Below are 26,739 nucleotides of genomic sequence, written 5' to 3' on the forward strand. Positions count from 1 at the left end.
CAGCCCGCAGGTCCTGGACCAGGTGGCAATCTCCAGTCTGCCTTTTTTACTGGCAGCAAGGGAGTATTCCAGCTGGACTCACACTGTGTAAGAATTTCAAACTGCAAAAGTCTTTCCAGGTGATACTGGATACCTAGGCCTGCTTGCTGTGAGACAAAGTATTGTTTTAGCTGAACAGGCTTAGCACCCGGTTTAAGTAACATTTATGACCAGTCCTGGTGGATTGTCCTCAGCCCAAACACCAGGGATGTGGAAAGGAAGCTCAGGTAGTTCTTTAGAATCTGATTGCAGGATAGCTGCCTCTTTTCCTCTCTAGGTACTTGTAAATGAAGAATCTTAGCTCTAGTTGGACCTATTGACATTCCAGCCTGTCCAGAAGGTTCAAAGGATATCTGAGCTTGTAATTTTGACAGTAAGCCGCGTCCATTAGGGGAACTGGGCAGTCAGGGAGGCATAAAAATTGGTGGCCCAAGTATAACTACAAGGCATTAGGAAGGGCCGTTGGGCATAGTTTCCAATGGCCCCAATGATTGTGGTTAGATGTGAGGACACGGGAGCCACAGGACGAGTAATTACAGAGTGCATTGACCCTGTGTCCACCAAAAACTTAATAGGTTGGTCTCCAACATAAATTTGCTGTATAAGATTTATCATAGCCTGGGGCTTGTCTGAGTATGACGGTGTGTGGTTTTTCCAGTTAAGCAGGTCCATGGTGGAGAAGGGCTGGTATGTGAATAACCTCTGTCCACCTCAGAGAGTCCCATCCAGATCATAATATACTGGTCCCCAAGTCTCTCAAAGGGAGCTGGAGAGCCTCTCTATCCATACTCTGCAATCTACACTTGGGTTTTACCACCTGGGGCGCAAGAACTGGTGGCTCTCGAGAGTCAGGACTAGCAGGAGACAGCCGAGACTCAGATTTAGACGGAGTAAGTAGATAGGGCTCACTCAAGTGGGATTCCTGAGAGGTCGGCAGAGGGGGTACAAGGGGGGCCTAATGGGTCCTGAGGTATATGGTGGTGGTTGTTTTTCATCATCAGTACATGAAATGACAGGTTTTTCAAGCTTTTGTGTGGCCGGGGGTCTTGGAGAAGACTTTGACTTTGCAACAAGTACCTTGCATTCTGATTCAAGAGGTTGCAGCCAATGTTGTAAAACAGAAGGAGGTTGTTGTACATCTTTTAATCAAGATGGCTGGGAAAGCACTTTAGTAAGCCAGGAGGCTATATATGGAAATTGGTTTGGGTGACCTGGGTTACCTGTGACCACTCTGTAAACTCTTTTGACTATCTGGCTATCTAGTGATCCCTCAGATGGCCATCCTACTTCAAAACTTAACCCAATTAATTTTACAGAGAGTGTGTGATCTCTTGGGAAACAATTTAATACCATAGTATCCCTAAAACCCTTTTTAAAGTTATATAAAATGCACCCTGTGGTGTTGGTGTTTCCTCACTTTGTTGTCCACCCATTCCACCCAGTGGACTCAGTTGATTCACTTCATCCTTTTCTGCTGCTTCTCTCTTGAGAATTTTGGTGCCTCTTAGCATTGGCGAGATGTTATAAGCCCACATTAGGATCCCTGTGTGGGGTCGCCTTAAGCCTATGAGGTAACCACCAAACCTTGAAACAGCACTCCACACACACCACAGCTTATCAGCTGTGTCTCATTCACACAAAGAGCGCTCACACTGCCATACTCACATCATCGCCCTCTACCCTTGTGGAGTGCTGGTTTCACCTTACAGTTACTCCGGTGACTCACTTACATCATCGCCCTCTGCTATTTACCCTTCTGGAGTCACGGATTCAGCATATATTTATGGTTACTCAGGTGACTCACAGGAGGTGATCAGGCTCCCCTCTACCACTCAGGGCAGGACCTCTGGGCCGGGTCTTATTACCTTATTCTTTTCTCTTTTTTTAAAGATTTATTTATTTAGGCATACAAAAGCTGGGGTACAGGGCAGAGGTATGGGGGGCAGTGAGAGGATTCACCAGAGACAGAGTGGGGAGCAGATCAGGCAGATGTACTGAAATACACTGCTGAGGGGAGCAGGGGGCGAGACAGGAGAGGTCTGCTGTGCCTTGTGGGTAGCTCCCTGGCTGGCCGGGAATCAAACTCGTGCTGCAGTGGCTGCGGATAGCTTCATAGTTTGCGTCTTAACCCTTGTGCCACCAGGGAGGCCTCCTTATTCTTTTTTTTTTTTAACCTTTTTCCATGGAAGTGGGCTTCCTTACCTGGTTCTTGGTCCCGTAGGTTCTGTTGCACCCAGGAGATGCCACAGAGCATCAGGGGATGTGGAGTCTCTTCCTGCATAATTGACCAAGTGGCTACTAGGAGGGTCAGCCTCCCTGGTGTCTGGTCTAATCTTCTGGGGTCAAGGGAGGTGAATATACCGTCTCCCGTTTCCCACCCAGTGCACCAGAAATGTTATATGGCACAAGGGAAACTTAGACACCAGGGCTAACAAGAAGCAGGTTTATTGCACCAGTGCTGACTTAGCAGATTCGCATCCAAAAGCTGAGCCCAGTCTGTAGGAAGTCAGGAGCTTATACACACTTTCAGTTTCTACAAGGTTCCAGGTGGGTCTGCATTGGCAGCTGTGCATGGTCAGATATGATGTGGCTACATACCAAAAGGCGAGCTCTATAGTGACATACCAAGGAGTGAGAAAAAGGTTCAGTAGTCATGGGATACCCCAGGTCCATTCTGCCTCATTGTGGTACATGGTCTAACATGAAGCCAGACTCATACCAGGAACTAAGTTGCATACCAGGAACTGAGCAAAAGGTTATCAGGCTGCTCATGTCAGGTCACCATGCTTCAATACAACTGTATATATATGAAAGTCTGTAATAAAACACACCAAACTTTTGAATGTGTGTAAATAGTCAAACATGTGGGCTTGTTTTGTTTTTAACACAAAGAGGATATGCTATATACATTGTTCTACCACTTAGGTTTTTTTCCTTACCAACATAGTAAAACTGCATTTATTTCTGTGTCATCATATGAATTTACTCCTTTTTAATAGCTGAGTAATACCCACTGTTTAGAAATTATGTGTAACCAGTCCCTTATTAGAGGGCATTTTGGTTCTTACAAGTTCTTACTTTGGCCAAAAAATGGTAAAAACTTGCTCTGGTGTTTGAATGTATCTTTGTCGATTACATTTTTTAAGTGGACTGCTTGGGCAAGGGTGATTAAGTTTCAGTTTTGATAAATAGTGTCAAATTGCCCACTAAAATTGCTTAACAATATACGGGGGGAGGGAAGACTTTCTCCCCACCCTCTTAGTTTTTATGTCTAGATACCTGTGAATTTAACTGACAACAGACAGAAATTATAGAAGGAAAAAATATATATTCATCATACGCATATGGAGCACCCAGAAGAAATAACTCTCTAATTGACTAAAGTTAGGAGCTTATATATCTAACTCAATAGAGGAGTGGAAGCCAACAGAAAAGGCTTTTATGGGAAGGAAAATGGGTTTCTAGGGGAGCAAATGGTAGATAAGGAAGTTTGTGAATTGTTTCTTTTTATAGATGTGAAAGATATTCTTCATGCCATAAAAGTCTTCCAGAGATGATCCTTGGAAGCCTGACTTCCAGAAGTTTCTTCTTTTAAGGAAGTAAGGGAAGCTGTAAGACTTCTTTCTGCCTCTGTTGAATTTGAATGGCCCTTAGTTTAAAATAATGTTCATGCAACTCTCAGGGTCCGTGGGTCCCCAGAAATACATGCTCCTACCTATGCCACCTGTTGTGCCTTCTGTGCTTACTATACTTCCAGAGTATAGAGTACAAATGTTTGTGAATCTTTAAAAGTTTAATGTTATTTGACTTAATTTAAAAAAAAAAATCCTGTTTCAAATTTCCCTATACCGTAGACTTTAATGACAGATTAAACAGTAAAGTCCTTTAAAAGCATAGTTATTTAATATTCATTAAATCAGAACATTTTGTGGATACTTCAGCATACCACTCTGTTTATTATTTAATTAGTTCTTGTGAAAATTGAGGATCAACCTGATCTTGGAATTAGATAAAATTATCATGTTTCCTATCAGATTTATTTTTTTTGTTTATTTTCACATCTGTCCCAGAATGACCAGTTACATTTTTCTGTCAACATAAATGCAACAACTACTACCAAAACAAGCAACAATCAAACTTAATCACCTGTGGAGCTATTAAAACCTTGATGTCTGGGCCTCCTCCCAAACAATTAAATGCAAAAGTCTGGGATTCAAGCTAGGCATCAGTAGTCTTTAAAGATGATTCTATTCTGCAAATTTAAGAACTACTGCTTTACTGAAAATTAAATTAATTGGATTACTAGTAATTAAAAGTTTATCTTGCATGTTTATACAGATTGTATTTCAGCATAATCCTAGGTATTAGTGCTATGTAAGTATTTCCAAAATATGCCAAAATAATTCTGCTGATAAATGTAGGAAGAATAACACAATAAGGGAAATCATCAGTTTGTATCCCCTAATAAAATAATTCAAATAAAGATTGTCAATATATACAAAATCCCCTATATACTTAATCCTACTACATACTAGAATCACCCTTGGAGTTTTGAAAAATCTTACTATTCAGACCACAAGGAAGGCTGATTTAATTGGAATTTCTGGGCATGGATCTAAGGCAGTAATAGTTTCTAAATTCTTCACCAACCCCCAATCCAGGTGATTGCAGGGTGCAACAAAACTCAAGATTCATTGCATTAGGAGAAAGGTCGATGGGGGATTTGAAAATAGAAGGTATAGGCTGCTAGCACTTGAATCTACTGATCTTAGCAACTACAAAAAGCATAATGTAATAGATGTAATTCTTTAAACAAATAGAACAAATTCTTTAAACAAAGAATCCAGAATATCAGGGTTTAAATCCTACATCAGGGTCACATGCGCTACAGCCATCCTACTGTTGTCTGTGTGCTGAAGATTAGCCCCAACATAAATGAAACCAGCTATGGACGGAGGACATGTGCTTTCCAAGCAAGAGAATGTTATTTAGTGTGTTTCCATGCAGTTGGGATTTTGCTAAATGAACCCTTGTTAAGCAAAATTACCTGTAATGCTTTGGGCATCAGCCTTTAGCTGGTTTAGACCTGCACATTTCTCACTGTTTGTGCATGGATAACAACCACCAAATAACAAAATTAGCTTTTGCTTTAGTAAACATGTATCTGAATGTTTGTAAACTACTTAATATAGTTGGTATGTGAACACATCCCCTAAAACCTTAATTAAAGTGTTTGTACTTCATGTAAAAATCAAGTAGCCAATTTTAGCCTTTAATATTTTGTTTCCTGAAAACCTGTCAAATAAATATTTAAATTTTCTCATGCTTTTAGTGATAATGTGAATAGTCTATGAAATATCTAAAATAAAATGAAAGTTGTCAAGTCTTAAAGCTCCTTTTTCCCAGTACTCCCTCCTCAGCACACAGAACCACACTTCCTCAGGTTACAGCTGTTACTTTGGGAAAGAACAGAAATGCTACTCTCTCTAACTCCAAATTTCATTTTGCAGAGTTAGTCTTCATTTAGACTTACCTTGATAATTTATACCAAAAACGATACTCCGGTTTAAAAAAAAACAAAAAACTGTATAGACAGTTTCAGAAGACCTGACCCATTCATTTCTTTTGATGGTGAATATCATTCTTTACCAGTTTATATTTTTTTATTAAAGAAATGTTCTTTTGTTTTTTAACAGAGAATCTATCCTACCATATATTCCATTTCTATGTTTGGTAACATAGTTTTCCATGAAAGGAATATAATATGTCATTGAAAAGTGATTTTTGAACACTTGTTTTCTGCAGACAGACTTTTTACATAGTGAATTCCTTTTTCTTTTTTCTTCTTTCTCCACAGAAGGTGAAAGCCTCACAGCCTTTTGTTAAACTCACGTGTTGGACACTTTCCATGTGTGATCCATTTCTATTCATCTTTGTTTCTAAAACTCCTGTTGTTCTAGTTTCCTTTTGTAGATATACAAAATAAGCTTTTGATCGTAGGTGTGACACCTGTATCTTAATTTGTACCGTCTAAAAATATTTAATAAATACCCATTTTAATATAACTATTTGTGAAAATTCCTGTTAATTTTATTTTTTTTCTGAAAATTATTTTTGTCACTTTATATACCTGAGCAGAATTTAGGTATTTTAAAATATTTATGAACAGGAGATCTCTTTAGTGACGTGCAAAACTAAAATACTTTCCAGATTTGTCATTGTAGAAGTCAAATAAAGCAGTCTGTGCCAGTTTATACATACACAAACTTTGCTTTAACTGCAATATTAAATCCAGATAATGAGCTTTTACTGTTTCAAAATAGTTGACATTCCGAGCAAAGATAAACGTGAACTTGAAGATATTTATTAATCTATTCTATTTTCCAAGACTTTTCTCACATTTTTCTAGCTGCATGAAATCTTTCGAGCTATTATCGTATTAATATTTAAAAGACAATGTATGTTACACAAGACCCAAGAACCTATATATGCTCAAAATAACCTAACCAGATCAGGAAAAGTTTCAAGAAACATGGTCTTTACTTCCACTAAAAAACAACTTTTGTGTGGTGTGTTTTTGTTTGTTTGTTTGTTTTTTGTTTTGCATGGAAGAACTGGGGTGCAGGCCAGAGGAGCATGGCTGAGAGAATTCACCAGAGACGGGCAGGGGTTGGGGGGGAGCAGAACAGGCAGATCTACTAAAGTACACTGCTAAGTACACAGCAGGTGAGACAGGAGAGGTCTGCCGCGTCACGTGGCTTGGCTCCTTGGCCAGGATCAGAACTGAGGCCTTAGTGGTGATAGCACTGAGATTTAACCTGTAGGCCACCAGGGAGGCTACTAAAAGCCAACTTTTTTTTTTTTTTTTTTTTAATAGAGGCATGCTTTATTTGTTTGCTGGTTTGTTTGTTTGTTTTGTTTATACATGCACTGGGTACAGTCAGAAGTGCGGGAGGGTGAGAGAATTCACCAGAGCCAGAGCGGGGAGCAGAGCAGACAGAAGGACCGAAGTACACTGCTGAGGGGAGCAGCGGGCGGCAGGAGAGGTCTGCGCGCCATGTGGGACCCTCCTCCAGTGGCCTGGGAGCAGCCGGGGATCGAACCGGCACCGCAGAGGCCGCGGGCAGCTTCGCAACCCAGCGCTCAACCGCTGCGCCACCGGGGAGGCCCCTAAAAGCCAACTTTTAAAGGAAATAACATATACAGTAGTTATATTTGAGTCAACAAATTCCAAGTATCTGTAATTTTCTTAAAATATCAGTCAATATTCAGTATCTTCTATGGACCAAAGCATGTTTTTATGCTTCTCATTTACATCACTGTTAACATACTCACTCAAAAGTATTTCCCAGTAATCTCATTTCCTCCTGTAATAAAGTTACCTGCTGTAGCTGAATCATGTATATCAAAGAAGTTACTGAAGAGAAGTCTTTTCAGAGCCATCTCCCATGTCTTTCAGAATTTGTCCAAAGACTTTACTTAGCCATAGAAGGCACCAAAATATTGCAACTCTGTAGAAACAGACTCCCTCTTGAGTCTTTGGTCATGTGGGAGTGGAAAGTCCCATGGTCATCTAAGAAGTTACAAGATAAAATTATTCTTTCGTATTTTCTACAAATTGTTGCCCCTCTGAGTAGGATAGCTGAACCTCAACCCATAACCCAGATTTGCAAGAAACATGACATATTCAATTCCCTTAACTGTCAAAGTGAGTTCTCATTTGCCTTAACATTGTTCGCTGTTACTGTCCCACAAGTCCTGCCAAAACTCCACTGAACTATCTTTTATTTAAAGACAAACCCTTTTATGTCATAGCAACTCAGAACAGGCACAAACAAGGAGAATGTAGCACTAGGTTACTGCATGCTGGACTGTGAAAGACTGATTACAGGGTTGTATACACTAAAGCTCTAGGTTCCTGTTTCCATGGTGATTTTACACACAGTACAGACCTCTGTCTTTTCATATAGCATAAACAGTGAGGCATATAGTTTAACAAAGCAGAGGCATTAGAATATTTACCGTTCTTTAAAAGCCTTGTTCTTTTTTACGAGGCATATTTTTATGTATATTTGGTATATATTTAAGTGGTATACACAGAAAACATAAAGTAATTCATATTTCACCTTTTACTGTTAGCTTTAACGGAGTGAAAAATACACCAGATTTCTTAGCCTTATGGCATTACTGGCCATTATCCACTAAATTGTTTCTACCTTTTCTAATTAATAACTTTTTTTCTTTGACATTGGGGCACTCTGATGAAATCTAAGAGGCCAGAAGCACCATACCTCTGTCATCTCCCAGATGGACATTATTTCATTCTACCTTGAAACTTGTGCATTTAAATATGCATTTTTAAATATGCATTTTCTTTAAATATGCATTTTCTTAGAAGATGCTAACTTGATGTTTGAAAATGCCCCATAGTATATTTCTGGTATACCAGAAAACATGTTTGTGATTTTCTTTTTTTTTTTTTTTTTGTGGGACCCTCGCCAGTGGCCGGGGAATGAACCAGCGCTGCAAAGGCTGCGGGCGGCCTCGCAGCCCAGCGCTCAACCGCTGCACCACCAGGGGAGGCCCATGATTTTATTTTCTTAAGTAACACACGTTCTTCAGTACCCAGATTAAAGAAGTAGCATTCACATTGTGTTTGCCATCTTTACTCTTAAAAATGTCTATCAATTTCATGTTCTGATTTGTGCTAAACCACAACTTGCCAACTATTTAATTATAGTTTACAGCATTGACCATGAAGTAATCAACTCCATTCTGGAAATCTCTGTGGCTTCCCTAGTGAATTTGACTAGTATCTTTTTCCATTCTTCATCTGGCAGATGTTTTTAAAAGACATTCATTTCAAAGTAAGATTGCATAAGTAATGCATAATTAATATTTGAGGACCTTAGCATACTACAGTAAAAATATTTTATTCAGTAATTAGAAAATGGGTTTTTATTTATTTGCGGCATGGTGACTGTGTCAACATACATTTATGTGTGTATATATCATATAATCTGTGAATTTGAAAAATAATTTAACTTTCTTTCAGTGATTCAGAAGAGATGTCAGTATCATTTTGTCTTTGAAGATGCTCATTAGCATCAGGCTTTATTACAGAAGGACAAAGATGACCAAAGTCCTTTTGATGAAACTTTAAAATAACTTTATTTTTGTCTTCTATTGCCCTGTCAAATTTGATTTTAGAATTTGTTCTTCCCACCCTATTAAGAGATGAAAAATTAGGTAGATGTCTTTAACTTTTTCATTATTCTCAAGTTCTTTAAATATTTTAGTTTACCAAGTAGTCTCTGATAATCAATTCAGTTACCTACTCTACCATATAATTATCAAAAAATCTTTTAAAATTCTACTGAAGACCTTATTCATAGTATAGAGTTCAACTTATAAGAAACAGGCACTGGGCCTCCCCTGGTGGCACAGCGGTTGAGCGCTGGGCTGTGAGGCTGCCCGCAGCCTCTGGCGAGGGTCCCACCAAAAAAAAAAAAAAAAAAAAAAGGAAAAAGAATACATTGTTCATTTGGGATTATTTTGTTTATTTTTGTATTTTCTGAGATACTAATTCTGCTAAGTATTATTAGAATCAGCAATGTGGAATTATGTATCTCATGATTTGTGTTTATTTTGTTTAAGATCATTTATTTTAAATTGCTTCTCTTAAAAATAGTTTAAGCACAATTGCTTGTTCCATTGGTGAAGAGACACTACACTGAGGTACATATTTTTAGAGTGCTTTTCTCTTTTCCTATTTAATAATTCCTAATACTTTATATATATAATATATATAATATAATATATAATACTATAATATATATACTAAAATACTATAATATATACTAAAATATATATTATATACTATATTATATATACTATAATATATATTATATACTAAAATACTATAATATATATACTAAAAATTATTATAATATATATAATATATATAATACTTCATATATATATATATATATATATATATAAAGATGGTGGCATATGCAGAACTATAATGGTTTCAGGTTTCCAGGTGATGTATTTTCAGATCCTGTACTGTGTCAACCTACTGCTTCCAAGGGAAAAGTTGATGCATTGCTCCATGCTTTATCTTGTACTAATGCGAAAGCTAAGAACAATCTAAACATCTTTCACTTTTTACACAACAGTACATTTTTACATTTATGAGAAGTCTTGAAGTTACCACCTTGGTATCTGTAGTTCATTGTCATTCCAATTTGATTTCCAGTGTTCCATTGCTGGAGGAAAGGGGTGGAGCACTGCATAGCTCTTGATTTTAGACCATATCTTGTATAACTGTTCCCAGCATTCCCTTCCCTGTGACACTCTTCTAGCCTAGCAGACTGTGTATTTTACTTAGCTCTTATTAAAATTCCTTCAATAATTGATCTCTAAGAATGTTTAAAACTTTGGAAACTCTTAATAGAAGACCTAAAATGAAGCAGGTCACTCTCAGACATTATCAGCTTGACAAAGACAAAGATCATGTTTCAGTGTACTCCTGTGAAACCATATACAATCTGTGATCTTTTTGAGATTCCAAATTTAAGAATTCAGAACTGTCACAGAACCCTTCCACCTAGAAGTATACAGTCAAATGATAAATCAGGAGACAAGTTGTTAAAAACCTGTATTAAGCATGTCAGCAAATCTTTCTGCAGGATAGGAAATAAAACATTGTACTGAATTTGACATCCAATCAAAGGTTTAGAATACAGGGGAATCTCCCAGTTCTTCCATAAATTTTGTATTCACTTTCCAAACAGGTTTGATCACCAGTGCCTAAAATTTTGATTTTATACAGATAAACTTTAGGGAACACTCTGAAGTGAAGCACAGTACAATGTCAGACATGAATCATCACTCAAGAAAAAAGAAGCTGTCATTCTTTCTGGGAATTTGTTCAACAAATTTTGCCGAACACCTACTAAGTGTGCTAGGCACCTTTCCTAGGCAGTGAGAATAACAAGTAAATCAGACAAGAGTCTCTGCACTCCTGAGCTTATATTCTCATGCAAAGAGATGGTGTTGTGTTATTTTAAAAAAAAAAAAAAGGAATGAAAGAAACACTGACTCCTTTTGTGAGTGTATACTGCTTAGATTTTACTACCTTTAGGAAATTTTCCTGAGCTCCTTGGCGCTAGACAGTAACACACAGGCATATACAATATCTCTACATTCTCATAACTTTATCTTAGATACTGGCAAATTGATGGGGTAGTAATGAATAGGTAAAGGAAGAAAATCAGAACGGAAAGACTAATGAAGGCATTGAAATTCTTAGATTGTGTGTTCAACTCAGAATGTGATACAGACTTAATTTAAACCCTTGAAGTGAAAATAAGCATTCCTGAAAAAAAAAATTGTTAGCAATAGGAAGGTTAAATTTGAAGAATTATAGTGATGATAATCAGAACATGGGCAAATAGATTTTGACAAGGATACTGGAGAAAAGAGGACATATTTAAACAAAATTGAAAAAAGGACATACTTGAATAGAATTGGGGAAAAGGCAGTATGATCTACATCAACTGAATTATAGTATTAAAAAGTTAAAATAGGGAAGAGAATTTTTTTAAGTGCAAGTTGGCAAAATGATAAAATTAAAAATTAGGTTAATGAAAGTGACTGTTTTGGCTAGAGGAAACAATGATCATTTTAAATGGTTATATTTATTTGTATTTATCTGGAAAAAGACTAATAAAACAAATGGGTAAGAGATTAAAATTTCTATTGTTTTCAACTTTATATAGAGTACCTTTGATTTTATATGATATGAAAGGATATAAAAAACTAGCCCTGCCTTAAAGGTTTTATCACCAGCCTTAATAATATGAACACTGTGTCAGTTTTCATTTCCAAAGTTTGAGATAGGGAGAATCTTTTTTAAAAATACTTGCTTACCATTCTCACCCAGATTTTGTTAATCCTCCTGTAGGAAGGCACCAGAGAGTTTTTCAAGTGGGAAAAAGGTCAGTTTTGAGAACTTAATAGGAGTATAAATGTATTTGAGGTCGGTAATCAGAATAAAGTCATGACATTTAGCAAAATATACTAATAAATTGAATGTGTGGAACATTTTCATATTATAGTCAAATTGCAGTTTGAGTTGAAACAGTCTTGTATGAATATATAGATTATAAGATGTTACTGACAAATAGCTTAACCTTTTTTTTTTTTTTGAGCAGGTTTTTCTGTAACATTGTGATTAGCTTTTTAGCTGATTAATCTTTTCTTACAGATGTGCCAAATACTGGTGTAAGCAAACCTAGAGTTCCTGACGCTGTCCATCCCAACAACTATCTCATTAGGACAGAGCCAGAACAAGGGACCCTCTATTCACCAGAACAGACATCTCTCCATGAAAGTGAGGGTCTGTTGTATTATCTCTTAAGTATTGGATTGGCTTTATTACTTTATTTTTGAAAATGGGCATTAAAGAATAAAATAAACTTCATGCTAATTTCATTCCTGCAGGATCATTGGGTAACTCAAGAAGTTCAACACAAATGAATTCTTATTCTGACAGTGGATACCAGGAAGCAGGCAGTTTCCACAACAGCCAGAATTTAAATAAGGCAGATAACAGACAGCAGCATTCATTCATAGGATCAACTAATAACCACTTGGTGCGGAATTCAAGAGCTGAAGGACAAACACTGGTTCAGGTAAGTCAAACACATCAAGCTCCTTGTAAAGAAATACGCTCCTAAAAGTAACAGCAAGGCATACAATTTTGAATTTGTAGAATAAAATAGCAAAGTCATTTTATAATATTCCAGTCTGTGATATTAAGGAACTTGAAGGCATAAAACTTAAACTATATTGGTTTCTATTAATTAGTGAATTCTAATGAATTCCACACAATAGAATAATTTTTCTGGAAGCAGGAAGGTTAGCGTGCAGGGAGGAGCCCAGCCAAGGGTTAAGAGAATTAGGTGGAATATTGTAGTCCCTGAGGGGTTTTTTTTTTTTTTTTTTTTCAAATTAAAAAGTTTTTATATAGTGAAAGAAAACAACAGTAAATTAAAACACATCTTACTTAAGGGGAGGAAATATTTACAATTACCTGTCAGGGATATATTAAATAAAATTATCTATATATTAGATAAAATATATATTATGCTAACTGTATATCTAAGATAAGATATATACCTCATATATACATAGCTAAGATATACTAGAAAAATCACACAATTTGCAATGGAAATAACAAACTCAATTCATAAATGAGAAACAGATATGGACATGATATGAATAGATATTTCACCAAAGAGGATATATGGAAGGCCAACAGACACATGGAAAAAATGCTTATCATTGCTACCAACAAGAGAAATGTAGGTTACAAGCACATTGAGATACCATCTCATGCTCATGAAAATGACACATATTAAAAACACCTTAAACAAAGAGTTTTGGAAAGGATATGGTGAAAAGGGAATCGTATTACTCTGTTGGTGGGAATGTAAACTGATGAAAGCATTACAGAAAATGCTTTGGATTTAGCTTAAAAATGAATATGCAAATTCTTTATGACAATCCTCTCTTGGGTATCTATCCAAAGAACCTAAAACATATCTGTAGACTGTAGAACCATCAAACATACTCTCTATAATGTTTATTGCATTATTATTTATAATAGCTAGAACATGAAAACAACCTAAGTGTCCACTGACAGAAGACTGGATTAAGAAGATAAGGAATATCCACAAATTGGAATTTTATTCAGCCATAAATAAAAATTTACTTCAGGTTGAATTCCTTTCAACATTCTTTGTAAGGCTAGTTTAAGTATGACAATCTCCCTCAGATTTTGTGTATAAATTCTAGAGTTAAAATATTCTATAAAGAGTCCTAAAGGGAGGAGGAATATTCTCACTCCTATACAAAGTGACACTGGCACATTCTAACTTGTTCTTGCCTTCTCTGGAATTGTACCCTGAAAACACACCTTTCCTTTGCTAAAATATAGATATTACCACTTAGAGAAAGTTATTATACAAAAGCATACCTATTCTGGTAAATTAAGGTTTTCTATCTTGATAGTCAAAAAAAAAAAATACTGAAATTGCATTTATAAAAACTCTTCAACACCTAACTCATTGCTGCTTGATTCACATTAGTTTCCTGGCATATGTCAGAATTAATAGAAGGGGTAGGATTCCTAAGTGGTAGTAACCAATGAGGATAACTATCTGTCCAGATATCCTCTGAGCATTCTATGGAGCTGAAAAATAGCAAGATGATCAAGAAAGTTAGGCAAATACTATGCTTCTCATAAAGCAATATGAGAAAATGAAAATACCAGAGCAGTAGGCCGAGGTTCCTGATGCCAAGGGAGAAGCATAATACAACTCGAGTACTTTCACTCAGCAATTTAGAGGGAAGTTTTTAAATAATGGGAAGGTTTTAACTAATGGCAAATGTTTCTATTAACACAAATACAAATATAGTACATGAATATTTAAGCTGAAACAGGAAATCTTGTGCCTGTAGCAAGCTACTTCAGGCTGCAAACCTGTCTTCAAATTATACATCTGCTTCTTTACTGTTAGCGAAACTTGGATGGAAACATTTGAGAAGCTTTTATCTGCTTAGGTGAATTACCATGTCAGGAGGTCTGAAGTGACTTTTGAATAGTAATTATCTTAACTACAAAAATTGTCCTTTTTTTTCAACTTACGATAAGTTGATTTTGTTCCTAGTGTTGAAGAATTAGGTTGCAAGGAGGTCTCTGAAACACATTGGTGGCTATATGGGATTTTCTTTACTTATTGTTAGCACTACTGGGAAATCCCAAGTACAAATTGTAATTTTCCAGCTATCTACTAATACTTAAACTTCACCTGTCTTGCCTTGTTATTGGCTTACCATCCTCTTCCCTTCCCAGATCTCCTCTCCATGGTTATTGCCTTCCCAGAATTGTTGACCTTGAGCATACATACAGTCTTGAGGTGTTTCAGCTAGTCCAGTTGCTCAAGACACCTAGAGACAAGGCATGCATTCTCTTATGACATTTAAATTCCTTATCATATCTGTTTTCCTGATTGCCGCAACTAAAAGTGAAAGGGGACAATCACTGAAGAATGCAAAGCAGCCTGGATCGGGGCTTGTAACCCAGGGCCCTAGTATGTGCCCCATGCCTATTCCCCTCAGGTCAGTTTCCCAGTCCCACCACCATTTTTCTCATTGTTACACTGCATCAAGAAAGGAATCAGAGACGCAGTGTTAACAGTTCAACAGAATCATAGAAGGTGCAGCCATGGGAGAAATGTTCTTCATTCCCATTCTGGTCTTTCCAGTGGGTTAGGCTAAGGGCTCAGCAGAGAGTTTGAGTGTTCCGCCTATTGGAACAGAATTTGGGGCACCTTAATTTGCATTTCTTTAAGTCCACTATTTGAAGATAAGAGCTGGTAGATGAAAGGATGTAGAAAGAAAGAGCTGAAATCAGCTGAAGAGACAAATCTGGCTAGAAGTATGTGACCAAGCTCTCTTGAGAGTAAATTCTGAGGAGAGCATTGGACGCAAACCCTTGTGAGACTCAACATTCATTTATTCCACTCATTAACTTAATATGACATTTCATGTATTGTGGAAAATCCATTGGCTAGAGTGTCAAAAATGTAAAGACAAAAGAAAAGGGAATATTAAATCTCTTTTCTACTAATTGACTACAGCATTTTGAAGGGGAAAAAACCTCCCAAAAAATACAGAATAAGAAAGCCCAGGAAAATTTTAGATCTAGCTCTAATGGGTACGAAGGAAAACAAACTTAGATACCTAAAATACATATGACTTCATACTCTGTGGTGAGCTATGTGCATTTTTACTGTATGACAATGGACATAAAACCCTGGATAAACCCATTCTCCTTTTTTTCCCCTTTTCATCAGCCATCAGTAGCCAATCGGGCCATGAGAAGAGTTAGTTCGGTTCCATCTAGAGCACAGTCTCCTTCTTATGTTATCAGCACAGGCGTGTCTCCTTCAAGGGGGTCACTGAGAACTTCTTTGGGTAGTGGATTTGGCTCTCCATCAGTGACGGACTCCCGACCACTAAACCCCAGTGCATATTCCTCCACCACCTTACCTGCTCAGCGGGCAGCCTCTCCTTACTCCACTCAGAGACCCGCCTCCCCTACCACTGTACGACGGATTGGGTCAGTCACCTCACGACAAACCTCCAATCCCAACGGACCAACCCCTCAGTACCAAACCACCACCAGAGTGGGGTCACCACTGACCCTGGCGGATGCACAGACTCGAGTAGCGTCTCCATCCCAAGGCCAGGTGGGGTCGTCATCCCCTAAACGCTCAGGGATGACTGCTGTACCGCAGCATCTGGGACCGTCCCTGCAAAGGACTGTTCACGACATGGAACAATTCGGACAGCAGCAGTATGACATTTATGAGAGGATGGTGCCACCTCGGCCGGACAGCCTGACAGGTGAGTACAGGGTGTCTCTCCTACTTAAAAGCCCAGTGAGGATATCTTCCATGCAAGCATAGCTGGAAAAGAGCATGATAACATAGAAAAAAGGTTTTACCACAAAGTTTACACTGAAGACTTCAGGCTGACTTGTCTTTCAAGCTCTGTAATTCTTAGTACATGAAATTTCATGTTTTTGTATCAGCAGAACTCTTGTGATGAATGTATCTTCCTCCTCATAATATTAGGGTATAAAAGATACTTTTCTGCATTTCAGAAGAATTGGTTGGAATTCTAAGCTGTTTTCTGTTTTTGTGATAAATTTTTTACTGGCTAAACCTACCCAAACCCAAATACATGAATTCTGTTAAGAGGTAGTATTAGATTATCTGCTTAAACATTTAATTTTTTCCTTAAGAAATGCTTTAATAGTGTAGACCAGAATAACAATTTTCTCACCTACTGCCTTGGTTTTGGGATCCCAATGGGAAATGCACAAAGCTCTTATAAATTATCTTCAAATACTACACAGATTAAAACAGAAATTTCTCTTTAATATTTTGATTTATATTTTAACAGTAACCTATGTACAATAGTAAACAATACAATACAGGAAAATATGAAATGAGAAGCAAAGGTCTTCTCTGTATCTTCACCTAGTCACACTCACCAGTCTGTATCTTCTAGAATATTTGTTTCATATGTAAGTCACATACCTCACTCACAGATGTACACATGTTGTGTTTTCTTTTCTTTTGCACTGATGAGGTTCTATTATATATGTTTCCTATGCCAAGCTGTTAAGCATGTTCCTGATTCCCTACCCCTTTACCTACACTGCATATTGCCAGAGTGTTCCATCTGGTACATGATGGTAATGAAAAACTATGCTTCATTGTTTTAAATGTTTTTTATTGGGTTATAACTAAAGTAAAGCATTTTATTAGCAATTTTATTTCTTTTCTGCAAAGCTCATGTTCAGGTCTTTTGTCTATTTTTATAATTTGTAAAAACTTTTTTATACTTGAAATAAATTAGCTCCCTGTAATGTACTTCTCAAGTATTTTTTCCATTGTATAATTTGTCTTTTGACTTTGGCTTTGGTATTTCTTATTTATAGAACTTTTCACTATTTTTATTCAGTAAGTTTATGGCTTCTGGGAAAGGTAAAGCATTTTTGAGATTTGCTAATTGAATAAATTTTGCATGAAGAATTAATATTGAACTTGATTTCAAGCTCAAAGAAATTCCTGGTGGAAAAACTACTTCTTTCTCATTCAGATGAGTTTTCTTGGCGTAGATATTTTCTGGCATGCCTGTGAAAAGAAAGCAGCAATCTGAGGCAGAACTCATTTATGAAATTCTCCCTCCCAGGAAAACCTTAAAAAGATAAATAGTTCTGAGGGTTTCTGTATTCCCCCCCCCACCATGTATGTACAGAATAGCTATACAGAAATCTCTGTTTGCAGTACAATGAGTAGAAGCTCAGAGAAGGAAGTCAGTACACAATTACTGTCCCCTTTTTTTTACTCTGAGAGAGCTGCTTGCCTTTGGTTTCAAAAGCCTACTTCTGTGACAGTGCTGGTGAACTCAGACTTTGCATTTCAGGGGGAAAAAATTATACCTAACTCATCATAGATTTTTTCTAGAACCCTGAAGTCTTCAAAAGAAGCAAACAGTTTCCTTGAAAATGTTGTAGAGAAGCATTGTTTCCCATCATCTACCTACACACTTATTCTGAATGTGGATCCTAATTTGTGAATTCCTTCCTTTTCATTCTTCAGAAACTCACATGCTTATCATTGCATTTGCTATGGTTCTTGACTTTAAAGGGTTAATAACCTGCTAATTGATAAGCCTGAAACTATTTTTTAATAGAATTTTTGATATTTGGGCATCATAATTTACATGATGATACAATATGTGTATAAATATTTTCCTACAACAGAACAGTGTCATCCCTAAATTATCTCAGTATAATCATAGCTTCTTACAAAGTTTTTAGAATAAAAAGAATCTGTTTGCAAGATAAATTTGTTTATTTCTAATGTCTTAAATATCAAAGTTTTAAATCATATGTCATTGTAATAGGTAAACAAGTGTGTATTTGGAAATTGCAAATAGAAACTGTTGAGTGGATTAAAATTGTGGAAGAGCATTGTTCTTCATTTTTTAAAGGGGAAGTGAGGTTTTTAAAAATTAACCTAGAAATGCCTCTGGAAAAAATATTTCTATTAACATCCATGGCACTTTATTACTTCTCTTCCAATAGAGGTACTGAGTTATTATAGTGAGCTTTCTGCACATAATCTTTTTACTTAGTCTACAATGGCTATGTAATTTTGTAATTTTTGAAATGTTAATCTGCAGAATTTGTTTTGTTTTAATGCCTGAGCAGTAAAAAAAAAAAAAATTGTGACAGTCTTTGCTATGTTATTCACAAAGATTTCTAATGACAAGAAAGTCCTACATCTAACAATTCTGTCTTTTACTTTGTGTTATAATCGGTCATATAAAGTAGATTCATCTCACTAATAATTTTATAACAAGTGACTTTTACTGTATGTGTTTTATATTGCTAAGTGATAAAAAGCTCATGTTACCTTTTCCTTGAATTTTAGTAACCGTTTATAAAAGTTTCCATATTGCATGGATTCCAGTGAAGAATCTAGCCAGATCCTTGCACAGTGACAATATAACATTCTGATAGTGGTACAGAATGCTTGTTCTTATTTTACAATATCATGGGCCACAGGGTTCTACCGACTTCAGGAGCAACTAGTGCTCACCTTGCCTCTGGCCTCTTGTGAGTGATCTTCAGAGTTTCACGGTGATTTAGGAGTTGTTGGTCTGTTGCATGTTAAAATAGCACCTTATATTGATAAGAATATCAGGGAGTAGGTACATTTACCTTCCCACTTATATCATTATTAGTAAAAAACAGTGTTACTTTTGTTCAGGATACTCATGAGCTCCATAAAGAAATGGAACTTCTATTCTGCTACCAGTGAGAAATCTGCCAGTGAATAAAAATTGAAATCTTCAAAAGAGAACAACAGCACTCATCTTTAGAGTTCTATCCATTTTCACGAAACCTTGGAGAGCTAACCTTGCTCTTTCATGTTCCTGGAGATCTTTGGAGTTCAAGGCTTCTCGCACCACATCTCATTGATGTCTGAGGGATAGCTGTGTCCTGTGTCCCGTGTTGGGTGTGCAGTGATAGCTCTGACCTGGCGTTTCCTCTCAGCCCTACCAGGAAGTAGCTCTCTGATGGAGATGAATCACATTTCCTTTTGGACTTTCAATTTCCTTGCTTTTGAAATGAGGTTTGGCTGGGTCATTCCCCAATTATAACGTTGTTTAAAGCTCTGAGCTTCATTTCAGCGAGTGAGGCGCCAGTAGCTCTAAATCCCACATTGGTTCCTTTAGTTTCTTACCTTGTCACAGTGCTCTCCAGGGTAGGTAATGGTCATTCATTTGTGTTTACTTTCTTCCCGTTCCTCACTAAGCAACACATAATTATCACTCATATCCAGACCCATTTGCTTTTAGTTATGATGTGATTAACCGAGCTAACAGGATATGAACGATTCTATTTGTAATTTGTTGTTATGTTAATTATTTGCAATCTTTTAAAAAGTTAATATATGCTGACTGGCTGCAGACAAGTTTATGCTTTCTCACTCATATTTGAAATGTAACCTTAGTTGGTTTCTCACCAGGGTACAGTTTTACTTACCAGTGATGAGAAATCATAAACTTCTGAGTATCATAATGCAGAATATACTAATCTACTTTTTAAAGAAAATAAAATGTTTGGGTTTGAAATTTATTTTTTAGTCATAAAATATGTGTGAACATTAGTTATTAACAATTGGAATTAAAGAATATTTCAAATGATTTACTATTAATATACTAACTTTGCCCTTTTCCTTTAAACTAGAAAGAAGGTAAACAAGATTCTGGTATGTGGGTGCCTATTAAAGTCAGTGTTTATTTAAAAATTAAATAAAGGGAAAATACAGTGAAAAACAAATAGTAAAATAAGACTTGATAAAACTTACCAAATGTTACTAGTTTTCTGGTCATGTTCCAAATTTTGTTAAATATCACTTCTTCCTCTAAAAACCATGGGTAAAATAATTGAGAAACATATTTCGATATAGTTCTCGAACACCAGCCTTTACTAATCACTGTCATGTAGGTGTCATCTTAGGTGTTGGGCTTTAGAGCAGTGTGGTCTGTGGTGGACCCTACCCCCAAAGAACCAGTCATCCATGTGGTAGAACAGGGCATTTCTGCAGGAAAAGAGAAGGGGGTGCCCCATTGTTTGTATATACTTCTGACAATAAAATGGGATAATGGTCATTCTCTTCTTGGTCACCGTTCTCTTGGTCACCACCATAAATTAACTTATAGTTGGGGAGTGAATTTTGGAGTATCAAATTGTTTAATAATTTGTTGTTGTTAGTATTAAAAAAATTACTTTCCTTGCTGCCAAGAGACAGCAAGGAAATGTATTTTAAAAATGTATATGGTGTCCTTTTCACATCTGGCATCCCTCTTTGTCAAGCTTTGTTGTTTAGACTTAAATTGTCCCTAGTAGTTTAGTTAGAGGATATGCTTTTAACCTCACCACAGTCTTTTCAATTTCTTAATGGTGTCATTTTTCTGCCTTTAGGCTTACGGAGTTCCTATGCCAGTCAGCACAGCCAGCTGGGGCAAGACCTTCGTTCTGCTGTGTCTCCTGACTTGCACATCACTCCTATATATGAGGGGAGGACCTACTACAGCCCAGTGTACCGCAGCCCAAATCATGGTACCGTGGAGCTACAGGGATCGCAGACTGCGCTGTACCGCACGGGCTCAGGTGGGCGTGGGCTCTGCCTGGCTGCTCCCCAGTTTCGCAGGCCCAAGAATAGAAGGATTTTATTGAGATTGGGTTCCGGTTAGAATGAAATCACATTGCCTATTTGGTTGTCAGATAAGCAGCTGTGACAGCAGATCAATAAACAGTAAAATAGAAGTTCATTTAGTACCTATTTATAGGTGATACATTTTTATCTTAGTTCTGTGTAATCAATGAGCATAGTGATTGTACTGTTAATTCACAAATAAGTTTATGGAGCTATAAATCAGATTCTTCAAGAGTTAGAAGTATTTCAGATATAAAAGAGAAAGCCTTTGTTGGAATATATCTTTGTAGTGTCAATTGCCAAAAAACATGTATTTGGAGGAAATCCATACATGAGTTACTTGGCTGTCTTTGATTTAGCATATATGTAGTCCAAGTGTATTTGGTATTACTCTTTTTAGATATTGGATTTCTTCTGAATGCTTAAGTGTAAAATGTGAAATAAATATTCCTTATGAGGGACTCAATCTGGGATGGAATGCACTAACAACATATATAAAAATAAGGAAATAGTGCATCATACCTATTGCTCCCCCTCCCTCACATATATACCATGCTGTAGCTCCTGATAGAGAAGAAACTAGCCTGTGACTGTATAAGCTATTGATTTTAATGCTGCTGCTGCTACATTGGCTCATGGAGTCTCAAGATACCCAATCTTTTTTTTTTAAAGATTTATTTATTTATACAAGAGCTGGGGTACAGGTCAGAGGCACAGGAGGGTGAGAGGATTCACCAGATACAGAGTGGGGAGCAGAATAGGCGGATGGACCGAAAACACTGCTGAGGGGAGCAGCTGACGAGATAGGAGAGGTCTGCCACGTCATGTGGATATCTCCCTGACCTGCCGGGAATCGAACCGACTCTGCAGAGGCTGTGAACAGCTTCACAGCACTGCACCACCGGGGAGGCCCCCTTGCTCAGATTGTTGCCTACTCTTTATTTAGTACTCAGCTTAAATGCAACCTCTCCTCTCTGAAGCCTCCCATGAATTCTTGTCCCTTATCCTCCCAGGCACAAAGCTGGATCTCTAGCACTTCCAGTCTGCTCTCTTATTAGTTCTTCTAAAGCAAAGGCTTAAAGCTGTGGTTGATGTTTTTCTCATAATGAATCCTCTTAGGAGGCTGTGTGGCCTTGATTTTTATGGGGTAGGAACCATCATCATCTTCAGCATTTTCATCCTTTCATTGAAGACATAGTATATGGAGAGTACTGTGCACAAAGCTATGTCTCTGTCTCTTTCAAGTGTCTCCTTCCATGTCCCCCAAGTTCCTGATAGAAGTCTAAGGCCAAGAAGCAAGCCTAGCTTTTTCACATGCCTTTCTGCTCCATGTGTCCTCTTTCTAGTCACCTTCCCCAATCTTTTATTTTTTAAAGAAGTAGTGCAGATTTATTGACATGCCCACAAATGAATTCCAGGTAGCAGTGATATGCCCCTAAAGGCACAGCTATAAGAGATATACAGAAGACTGTATTTGAATAGCTTCTTTGCCAAAAACTAACAATGTAGTCCATTGTGGGATTTTTCTCTTAATAGAATGTACCAGTTCCTAATAAATATTAGTAAAGAAATGTTTCACTTGTTCTTATGTTCTGTAAATTGAGGAAATTCTTTAATAGGACCAAGAAATAAATAATGTTAAAATCTTTCAAGTGCTGGAAGAATCATTGAAGAGATGATTAGGAAAGAAACGTCAAATATAATGCATATTACCTTTATACTTAGCATCATGCAATAATTTGAGAGTATAGAAAAAATTGATATATCTATATCAGTCTTCTCTCTTATGAAGTAAATTTTCCAATGTTATCAAAATAGTTATAACTATAATTATAGTTCTACAATTTTATTAAGTAATCTGTATATATTAAGTATTCAATTTGATGGCTTCAATTATCTAAAATTTGAATAAATACCTTGTTTTTATTGCTAATGAAATATTTCTTTTTATAAATACGTTTTTGCTCTTTACTGCAAGTTGTCAATGAAATAGACAAAATTGTATATAAAAAATGTAAGTTCTTTTTAAGCACTAATGAGCTAGATTTGCAAAATCTGAAAGTAAGCAATTTTATAGTTGCTAAAAGGTATAGTGCTTCTTAAATTTAAAAATATTTTTACTTCAAAAAATATGACCTCATAAAAAACATACTAATTTTTTTTTATTGTTGACTTTGCAGTAGGTGTTGGAAATCTGCAAAGAACGTCCAGCCAACGAAGTACCCTTACATACCAAAGAAATAATTACACTTTGAACACAACAGCTACCTATGCTGAGCCCTACAGGCCAATACAATACCGAGTGCAAGAGTGCAGTTACAACAGGCTTCAGCATGCAACACCAGGTGATGATGGCACCACAAGATCCCCATCAATAGACAGCATTCAGAAAGACCCCAGGCAAGTACTAGTTATAAGTTTCCAGAATGCTTCAGTATCACAGGAGCCACCAGTTCCTTCATTCTGACTTTTTAAAAGTATTGCAGATTTATTATAATAGCAGTAGTTCCTTACCTTTTTTATCTCTAGTTGTATTCCAGCAATGTAGGTTATTGAGGTTAATTTCATTCAAAAGATCGATTTCAATGCTTTAATAATAAGTTAGAGAATGCACAGGTCTGTGTGAATGTCTGCAGCATTCATCACCGAACTACTTCACCAAGGCAACTACCTGGGATAGCCTCTTAGGCTACATTATACAATGAATTTTAAAGGACCATTTTAGCCCTTTTCTTTTATCCTGACTGATTTCCTAGAAGAAGGTTCAGAAAATGCACATGATTGTTCTAAACTGGAAAAGACCAGTGTTGTGTGCATCATCATTCATCTTGGTCAATACTACATAGTGTTTCTGTTTACTAGGTTTTGTGAAAAGCTTTCTGCCATTTAGGAGAAATTTTACAGAAATTTTCATATCTCTTAAGCAAAAAATAGTTGGCAAATAATAGATGTTTCTTCTTTTTTACTTGGCCATGTAGAAAGCAATTTTTATTAAGATAAAGTATGAGTCATTTAGTACTTGATTGATTTTGAAGAACTGACCTCATCTTTAGCAAAACCTATTTAAAATATTCAGGAAATTAAAAAAAAATTAGCAATTAAAGAGAATTTCAATTTCTGAAAGAGCAAAGTTATTATTACCAAATTTTAAGCAGCTGCAAGTGTTATTTTTAAGGCTATGTTAGCACAAGTTCATTCACTGTGCCCACAGATAGTTGTTTCACTATAAAATTGTTAATAATTATCAATGCATTTTTAGCAGCCTACTAACATATTCTCGTGAATATGAATTAAAAGCATAGGTGAGGTTTTGGTCATCTACACAAAATAACTATGGATTTTAGAATTGTATTAGAAGACCCCTGCTTCCTTAAAAACATTACACCTCTTCACAGTCTTTTGCCTAAAATTCTTCAGTGTTTACATGTGCATTTGATTTTTTTAGTCCTTTTCTGTCACCTTTTTGTCATTTTAAGGATTTTTAAATCCTTTATAACTAAATATAATAAAATTAAATATAACTATAATAAAAGTCAGAAATAATTTGACATGTTTTCTTGTAATATGGATGGACTATAAGGGATTATGTTAAGTGAAATAAATTGGAGAAAGACAAAAACTGGATGCTATCACTCATGTGAAATATTAGGGGGGAAAGCAAAGAAGCAGATAAAACCAAACCAAAATAAACCATAGAAATCTGGCTAGATAGAACTGAGGCTTCCAAAGAAGGAGAGTGGGTGATTAGAAACAAAGGGGGAAGAGGACTCTGGATTGTATTAGAAAAATGTTGGTGCTTTGGTGTGATCACTTATATTTGTAGAGGTGTGAACCTATACCCCTAAAATTTATGCAATATTGTAAATCAACATTATCTTAATAAATATTTTTAAATAGCCTTTTGTCATTACCAAAATAAAAAAATAACTATTACAGGATTTCTTTTTTTTTTTAATTATCAAAATGATAAAATACTAGGGCATTCTAATAAATGCAGAAATCCCTGATAGGTTTTTTAATTGCAGATAAATTACCTCTGAACCTACAGAGAAAGAATAACTACCCAGAAAAGCAGTGAAGTGTATTAGAGCTTTGGGTTTAATCTGTGTCCCTGAACACTTCGGTTTTGACCTTTGATAGGAGTTGATTCACGATAAACAAGGATTTCACGTATGATAAATATGTCAGCTATTCATAGTATGATAATTTCACAGCCTATTGCATAAACAGTTATGGCTAGCTTTGATTATTTGAAACTTTACTGATAATGCATTTTGTTAGTGAATAAGTGATTATCCTATAATAAATAGGTGCATTTATTCAAACTGCAAGTGGAATTTAGGTACATTTGAAGTTTGAATATTCAAGCCAAAATAAAAAGCTCTTGACAACTGTTATTTAACTTTCAATAGTAACTTCAAGTAACATTTTTCTTTACTTCTAAATGTACTCTCTTTATCATTGTTGCTACATTATAATTAGCCTAAAGTTCTGTGTAAGACTGAAGAAGTTATGGAAATTAAAGAAAAAAGAAAGCTGTGAGGGTCTTTTGTAGTCATCTAATTCAGAAATAAAATTTATTAGTAATACAAATGGTGCATGTTTTAAAAAAGAGTAACATAAATAATTTGTATGGAAAATGAAAGTAACTTAAAGAATGACAGCATTCATGATGTCCCTTTTGTGCAGAGCTAAATCTGTGATATTCAACAAATAATTCTCCTTTTTGCCCTCTTCATCATTATGTTATTGTCAAATATTTTACTTATACCTGCATTATAGAATCCATAATAAAGTATTATTTTTACTCTAAATAACTCTTTTAAAGAAATTAAGAGAAGTTTAAAAAAAGTAAAAATATAATATGTCCCCTTACATATTTTCTTTTTATAATTGTCTTCCTATTTTCCTATAGATCGAGGTTTCCATTTTGACTCATTTCCCTTTGGCCTAAAGAAATTCCTTTACCCTCTTTTTGTGTGGTGTGTGTGTGCTGCCAACAAATTCTCTGAGCCTTACTTTATCTGAAAATGTTTTATTTCACTTGTTTTAAAAAAGATATTTTTGTACAATATAAAACTCAGGATTGACAGTAGGGTTTTTTTTTTTTCCCAGTACTTTCAAAGATGTCATCATTGTCTTCAGATCTACATTATTTCTGATGAGAAATCAGATATCATTTATATATTTCTTATGTAACCTAACTTCTATTTGGCTGCCTTTCAGATTTTTCTGTTTGTTTCTGACTTAAAGCAATTTTACTCTGACAGTCCAGGTTTAGTTTTCTTTACACTTAAGGTACTTGGGGTTCAACTGAGAT

At 36.1% G+C, this 26,739-nt stretch overlaps 1 protein-coding gene across 7 annotated transcripts in view; it reads left to right on the forward strand.

The window, feature by feature from the left end:
• PKP4 (plakophilin 4) overlaps window positions 1-26,739 on the forward strand; it is a gene marked incomplete at both ends in the record, with an annotated part of 155,755 nt that overhangs the window by 88,143 nt on the left and 40,873 nt on the right. For 2 of the 7 annotated variants that reach the window (XM_084243145.1, XM_084243149.1), the window contains 5 exons: window positions 12,314-12,445; window positions 12,550-12,740; window positions 15,969-16,521; window positions 21,185-21,373; window positions 23,600-23,823. In XM_084243145.1, coding sequence (XP_084099271.1) covers window positions 12,314-12,445; window positions 12,550-12,740; window positions 15,969-16,521; window positions 21,185-21,373; window positions 23,600-23,823 — 1,289 coding nt within the window. The remainder of the gene's footprint in view (window positions 1-12,313; window positions 12,446-12,549; window positions 12,741-15,968; window positions 16,522-21,184; window positions 21,374-23,599; window positions 23,824-26,739) is intronic. The other 5 variants (XM_084243146.1, XM_084243150.1, XM_084243148.1 and 2 more) reach the window with 3 other exon arrangements.

The sequence above is a fragment of the Talpa europaea genome (assembly GCF_964194135.1).
Source record: "Talpa europaea genome assembly, chromosome: 1".
Taxonomy (NCBI): domain Eukaryota; kingdom Metazoa; phylum Chordata; class Mammalia; order Eulipotyphla; family Talpidae; genus Talpa; species Talpa europaea.